Below are 6,937 nucleotides of genomic sequence, written 5' to 3' on the forward strand. Positions count from 1 at the left end.
TGCCTTTATGATATGCATGTGGAGTTCCACCTATACGGTAAGCCTGAGTATGTAGTACATACAATATGGTGAGGCTGTGGTTGAGGTGCAAGCAATGTTCCTTGTACAATCTGTAGGTAATAGACGTATTCCTGCATTTCTCTGGCCAGTAGAATAGTGATAAACATACATGGCATGAATATATGTTGCACTGCATAGTTTTGGAACTTATATTGATATAAATGCTTTTAGAACTTATATTGCACATGTAAGTGAGCTTGGGGTGGAAGATCCTTGAGGACCCCTTGTCTTACTGAGATTTCTGGTTTAGAGATCTCACCCCACGTTTGGGGAATGCTTATTTCAGGATCAGGTAATGTTGGGGTTGAGGCCCCAGGCGGCACGAGGCCGGAGCTGAGTTAGATATTGCTGTTATTATATGCTGACTTGTTGGATGCTGGTTATGCATGCTGCTTTTATGCTTTTAGCTTCTTTATGGATTTGGGTTATTATGTTGAGACTTGGTTGTCTATGCTATTGATTTGGTGAGCATGGGGATTGTCCATGCCACGTAGACTTGATTATGTCCTGTTTTATTTAGAGTTGTTTTAATGTATCAGGATACTGTCCGGACTACGAGTTGTAGATCCGTGACCTAGATACTTACTTTATATTTATATATTGAGGTATTTCAGTAGATGTCTTATTGCGATTTACATACAGGCGATATTTTATGAAATTGATTAAGTAATCAACTTGGCTAAGTATAATGACGTCATAATTGAAAAGAAAAAGATTTTCCGCATTGTTTAATTAAGCGCAGCTTAATACGATAGTATGATAACATTACCGGGTATACACGTGGTGTTACAGCTGCAGTCTCAACCTGAAGGAAGCATAACCAGTTGGGATGACTTAGCAAGGAAATTCCTGGCCAGATTTTTCTCAGCTTCAAAGATGGCAAGGCTCAAAGCAGATATCACTTCTTTTGAACAAAAAGAAAGTGAATCCTTGTACGAGGCATAGGAAAGGTTCAAGGGACTGCTCAGGAAGTGTCCACAGCATGGCTTTGAAGCTTGGCAGAAAGGACAAATCTTCTTCCAAGGAATGACACCGAGCACAAGAACCTTGGTGAATGCTGCAGCAGGAGGATCACTGAAAACAAAAACTCCAGAGGAAGCACTAGAATTGCTAGAATCTTTAGCCTCTCAGGAGTTCGATAATGCTCCAGTCCCACAAAGGACAACGAGGATCATAAAGCTTAACGGCTATGATGCAGCATTGGCCCAGAATGAACAAATACTACAACTGAATAAGAAACAACAAGCACAATTAGATGCTCTTACAAAGCAATTTGCTAATTCTCAAGTTTCTTCTGTTAATAGTACTCAAATAACTTGTGGTATTTGTGCAGGTACTCATGCTACTGAAGATTGCGACTTCATGAGAGCACCTGAAACTATTGAACTAAACAAACTTTGGTATGATCAGAAGAATCAGAATCAACATCCAGGGTTGAGTTACAAATCCAACCATCAGCTCAATCCTCCCCTTCCAGTGCAACCACATAATGAATCATTGCCATGAGAAACTTCATCAGCTGCAAAATTAATACTGTGATCATAACTTTTATAAAGGAAGGGGTTTTTTGTTGCAAGAATTGAAGAACTTATATGTATGGTCCTAACTTTTAGAACTTTTGACCAACTCATGCCCCAATAATGAATCATTGTCATGAGAAACTTCATCAGCTACAAAATTAATATTGTGATCGTAAGAACTGTATTGCAAACTACAGCAGCTAAGCCTATATAAAAATATAGACAAAAAATAACAATATGATTATGATTGCACAGAAGAGGTTTGCAAATGGAGATATTCACTTTCACCTAGAAACTTGTAAGATTATGTGTCATGAATTATAATCGAAAGCATCAATAAATAATCAAATCATAAGGTAGACTCACAAAAATGAGAAGTGAGCTACAAAAATTTATCTTTTACCACTTGTTCTCGATTAATTCAAAAAAAAAGAAAAAATTCACGTACATAACCTTTGACATAGACCAATAATGATAACAATGAACAAGGGTGGTAAAGCATAATATTGCTAGCAAACCAAACTAACAAGTTCTAGCCTAGTCATACAAGACTAGTTCTTACTACTTTCAAAAGCAATATGGACAAAGACCTTATTCCTTAAATATACAATTTAAGTATTCCCTTCTCAATTGAAATTAATTGGAAGAAGAAGTTAAGTTGTTGCATAGAAAGGGAAAATAAAGTTACCTTTGCAAAGGGGGTGCATGCGTCTCTTGCGATTTGGAGAGATGGTAGCAAGAGAATGGAATTAAGTGCGGATGAAAAGGGGGTCAGACATCTGTCGGTGTAGGGGTTTATGTCATCGCCATGAAAAGCCCCAATGTTTGTAGCACCTTTCACCTCTGAAAACCCTCGAAATGATTAGTAATAATTTTTTTTTAATCCACCAAAAAAAAACTTTTTTTTTTTTTTCAAAACTTTATGTTTGCACTTACCGTCATGTGTCCATGAGTAGATCCGCCGCTACTCTAGACTCAAACTTGAAACCACTTGTTGAAAAATAGCTTAGTTTTTTGTTTGTATAATTATTTATAGCTTCTTATTCTAAATTAATATTAATTAATTTCCGATGTTAACATTTGAAATAGTCAGCTTATTGAACATTGAGAATTTTAATTTGGAGCTTAATATATGACATTCTTTAATTAATTCTACTATTTAAATAATCAAATTAAGGATATTTCGGAGAATGTATTTTAAAATAGAGAAGTGGTATCCATATGTTTTATTAACAAAGTTTCAAATAATATTCTAAAAACGGTAATTTTTTTTTTTTGTAAATTCTAAAAAAGGTAATTATTATTGAGAGATGGATAGGGAGCATTTAAATTTAAAAATCACAGTATTGTAACCATATTAAATAATTGTTTCCAAAGCTCAATAAATAGGTCCCATGGTCTAGTGGTCAGGACATTGGACTCTGAATCCAGTAACCCGAGTTCAAATCTCGGTGGGACCTTTTTCATATCTTTTTTCCACCTTTTTAAACCGAGGGCATGGATGTCATTACACATCAATAGCCACATAGGACGCGTGTTCGTTCCTCCACTTCCACACACAAGAATCGTAACGGATTAGGCACAGGAAACACCAAACTCCCCCATTCGCTTCAATGGCGTTCTCTCTTTCTTGCTCCTTCAACGTTTCCATCACTCGCGACTCATCTCCCACTCTCTTCCCAACCCTTTCTTCCATTCCTTCCTTCCATCGCGCCACGTCACAGCACTCAACAACTTCCCCAATCACGTGCTTCTCAAAGAAACACCACCACCACCACCACAACCACATCACGAAGGTCACACCACAGTGTACATTTAACTAAACCATTGTCAACATTGTGTTATGCTGCATTTCTGAAGTGATGTGTGTTAATGATGCAGGAACTCATATACCAGCATGACACGTCAGCACCAACGATTGGTGAGAGGATAATGAACCAGCTATTCAAAAGCGCGATTCCTATCATAGTTTGTTCAGTTCAGATTACACTTTTGTTACCGTTTTCGGATTCGTTGTCGTATGTGTCTCCTGCTGCGAAGGCTGTTCTGTATTCGCCAGATACTAAGGTTCCCAGAACAGGTGAAGTTGCTCTCAGGAAAGCCATTCCTGCAAACGCTAACATGAAGGCTATTCAGGTTTCTCTCCATCATTGTCGTTTTTGAATTGCAGTTGCCGTTTTTGCTATCTTTGAACTTTTTTTTGCGCCTCTTTTAGGACACTCTCGAAGATATTTCGTACCTGTTGAGGATTCCGCAGAGGAAACCTTATGGAACAATGGAGGGGAATGTGAAGAAAGCTTTGAAGGTATTCAATTTTTTTTTTCATCCTTGTATTTATTTTAAGGGAAGGTTATATTTACATTCTATTTTCTCTACGATATTTTATATCCATATCTTAATAATTGATTTTTATAAATCTCTGAATTATAATTTAGGTGGCAGGATATACTTATTATCAAAAAAGTTTACCACTTTTACAACCAATTTAATCACCGTTGATTTCCGTCAATTTAACAGTTATAATTTATTGGAAATTAATAATTATTAAAAAAAGCGATTCAATAATTTTCAATAAATTATAATCGTTAGATTAAGAGAAATCAATTGTGATTAGGTTAGTTGTAAATGTTGTAAACTTTTTTTGGTGGTAAGTATATCCTTTCCCTGTAATTTATTGGGTCATATTTATTAATTAATTATTAATTTTCAATAAATTATAAACATCATATTGATAAAAATCAACGGTTAAAATGTAATTGTAAGAAGTTGTAAACAAAAATAAATTATAAGTATATCCTTTATTTATTTTTTAGAAGCAAAGTTACTAATTATTAGGTGTTATTGTCTTCGTTACTTCAGATAGCGGTTGATGAGAAGGATTCTATATTGGCTAGTATACCAGCGGAACTGAAGGAAAGGGGTACTATGGTACATGCAACTCTAATAGATGGGAAGGTATTTTAGAAAAAAATACACCTTCTGGAATATACGAGTGTTTATATGTCATTCATGTTTACGATGATTTTTGTTTAAGTAACTTATACTTGACATGATAGTTTTTATGTTGCAAAATAAGTACATTTTTATATTGTTTATGTTTCTCTTATGAAGCTAATATAACAATATACCATGTGGTCGTGTCCAAAAGGTTGCTGGATGCAAGAAAAAGGGGTGAAGATACTAGAATGTTGAATTTGGCTATTTATTTCTACTCAATCTCAGTTCATTATGTTCTGTTTTTTGTACGATGAAATATTCAACAATGTTATGTAATTCATCCATTATGTGAAATTGGTAGTTATGGTTCATTGTAGAAGCTACCAGAATGATGCCAATATTTTGCAGGGGGGTTTGCAAGCTCTCCTTCAATCTATAAAGGAGCAGGATGCAGATAAAGTGTCAATGAACCTTGCATCTACACTGGATACTGTAGCAGAGGTAGAGTTATTACAGGTAAGAGGCAACTGCAAACCAGATAATAAGATAGTACCTTGAAATCAATAGTAGTTACTTTCATTTTTTCCAATAAAATGACTGAATTTAAGCAATAACAATATTACAACCATGTCCACAATCTGAACTTGATATTGTTGCAACAGGCACCGGGATTATCTTTTCTGTTGCCGAAGCAATACATGCAATATCCACGGTTAGTGACTCGTGCTGAAAGTCACCTCAGTCATTATCTTGATCTAGTACATAGATCCTTGTAATGGACATTTCAGATATTTCCCCCCCTTAAATGTTGAACATACACTGTGACCATTTCACATGAGACTAACTTAAAAATGATTGCACAGTTAATCATTCATAGCTCAATTCTTTGGAAAATTAAACACTTAGAACATGGGGGAAAATCAATATCTTCGCAATTTTTTTTAGGCTTTCAGGGAGAGGGACTGTTGAGTTTACCATTGAGAAAGGAGATGGTTCTACATTTTCTCCAGTTGGGGGAGAACAGAGAAATACGGCCACCATCCAGGTATAAATCACTCCGTAAGTTTTCCTTTATGATTAGCAATTGGTTGTTTTCATGGGCCTCGTCTCTTATAGGATCTGTAAGCAGTGAGAAAAGGTCCATTTTAAAGAATACAACATACTGCAAAATTGCAGTAGGGTCAATATTGCATGGATAAATAACTTTTGGTGGATGGTATATGTTAAATATCACGATACAAGAGGCATTGACTGTAATCCTTGTGTCAACTACACGAAGGAGATTTCATTTATATATTAAACCATATAAGAAATACAAAGACATATACACAATGTGGGACTTCTATGACACTATTTACAACAACACTCCCCCTCAAGCTGGAGCATATAGATCGTATGCATCAAACTTGTTACATATCTGATCTATCCTAGGTCCTCTCAAAGACTTAGTGAATACATCGGCTAATTGATCATTTGAGTTGACAAAACGAGTGACTATATCTCCTGAGAGAACCTTTTCTCCAAGGAAATGACAATCTATCTCAATGTGCTTAGTCATTTCATGAAACACTGGATCTGAAGCAATATGCAAAGCAGCTTGATTATCACAAATAAGAGATGCTGAGCCAGTGTCTCCAAACTTGAGTTCCTTCAGTAGTTGTTTTACTTACTTGGGAAAAGTTCAGGGCCTCATTCATGATTTCAATGAACTGTTGCCGCCTGCTGCAGATCCTGCTAAAGAACTTGAGCAACGCAGCACGTTCTTCATGCTCATGGCTCTTTATGGTTTGCCCCCGGCATATTCTGTCAACCGGGATCAGATCTTGGGCTCTACTACTGTTCCATCGCTTGACTCTGTTTGGTCTACGTTGCTTCGCATTCCACCTAAGACTTCTATGGAGCCTGCAGTATCTGCTCCCTCTTCAATTGACCCATCTGCCCTTGTCTCCAAGGGTTTTGCACGTGGACGCAAACCCTCTACGAGACGCTTTCTCTGCACTCATTGCAAAAAGTCGGGCCATACTATTGATCGTTGTTGGGATCTTCATGGTCGCCCTCCTCGCTTCGCTCATTTTGCTCAGACTACTGTTCTTGCCTCGGACTCTGCCTTGATTGCTGGATCACAGCCACCTCCTGGTACCACTGCCTCTAGTGCACACACGGGTAATTCCTTTGCTGGTGTTTCGCACTCGCCCTCTCTTGGTCCATGGATTCTCGATTCTGGTGCATCTGACCATATTTCTGGTAATAAATCTTTATTTACCTCTCTCTGTACGTCTGGTCCCTTGCCCAGTATCACTATGGCTAATGGGTCACTGGTTCAGTCCCAAGGGATTGGCATTGTTCTCCTTTTTCCTTCTATTCTCATTGAGAATGTGCTTTATGTTCCTCATTCTCCTTTCAACCTTATTTCCATTAGT

General features: G+C 37.0%; 2 protein-coding genes and 2 non-coding genes across 4 annotated transcripts; 3 read left to right on the forward strand and 1 right to left on the reverse strand.

Annotated features, from left to right (window-relative positions):
- Nucleotides 1–942: 942 nt before the first annotated feature.
- LOC133296828 (small nucleolar RNA R71) lies at nt 943–1,049 on the reverse strand. The gene has a single exon (XR_009749559.1). It is a non-coding gene; the product is annotated as a small nucleolar RNA R71 (small nucleolar RNA).
- A 1,919-nt stretch (nt 1,050–2,968) lies between these two features.
- TRNAQ-CUG (transfer RNA glutamine (anticodon CUG)) lies at nt 2,969–3,040 on the forward strand. The gene has a single exon. It is a non-coding gene; the product is annotated as a tRNA-Gln (tRNA).
- Nucleotides 3,041–3,154: 114 nt separating this feature from the next.
- Nucleotides 3,155–5,568, forward strand: LOC133296825 (peptidyl-prolyl cis-trans isomerase CYP37, chloroplastic-like). Its single transcript, XM_061495882.1, has 7 exons — nt 3,155–3,376; nt 3,462–3,716; nt 3,796–3,885; nt 4,440–4,535; nt 4,926–5,033; nt 5,180–5,229; nt 5,463–5,568. The coding sequence occupies exons 1-7, from the start codon at nt 3,194–3,196 to the stop codon at nt 5,566–5,568; spliced, it is 888 nt and encodes a 295-aa protein (XP_061351866.1). The 5' UTR covers nt 3,155–3,193.
- Nucleotides 5,569–5,848: 280 nt separating this feature from the next.
- On the forward strand, nt 5,849–6,761 carry LOC133296827 (uncharacterized; the record flags this gene model as incomplete). Its single annotated transcript, XM_061495884.1, has 2 exons — nt 5,849–5,910; nt 6,133–6,761. Coding segments are annotated over exons 1-2 (691 nt in total), but the record flags the coding sequence as incomplete, so codon positions are not given.
- Between the last annotated feature and the right edge of the window lie 176 nt (nt 6,762–6,937).

Source organism: Gastrolobium bilobum, unplaced genomic scaffold, assembly GCF_033153095.1.
Source record: "Gastrolobium bilobum isolate Gb01-03AN ecotype WA unplaced genomic scaffold, APGP_CSIRO_Gbil_v1 utg12692, whole genome shotgun sequence".
NCBI classification, from domain to species: Eukaryota; Viridiplantae; Streptophyta; class Magnoliopsida; order Fabales; family Fabaceae; genus Gastrolobium; species Gastrolobium bilobum.

What these genes read in the sequence shown, in the direction of transcription:
- LOC133296825 (XM_061495882.1), top strand. Translation starts at nt 3,194, where the DNA reads ATGGCGTTCTCTCTTTCTTGCTCCTTCAACGTTTCCATCACTCGCGAC. An exon ending in ATGTGAAGAAAGCTTTGAAG is followed by an intron (nt 3,886 to 4,439) that starts GTATTCAATTTT and finishes TCGTTACTTCAG; the next exon opens with ATAGCGGTTGATGAGAAGGA. An exon ending in CAATACATGCAATATCCACG is followed by an intron (nt 5,230 to 5,462) that starts GTTAGTGACTCG and finishes AATTTTTTTTAG; the next exon opens with GCTTTCAGGGAGAGGGACTG.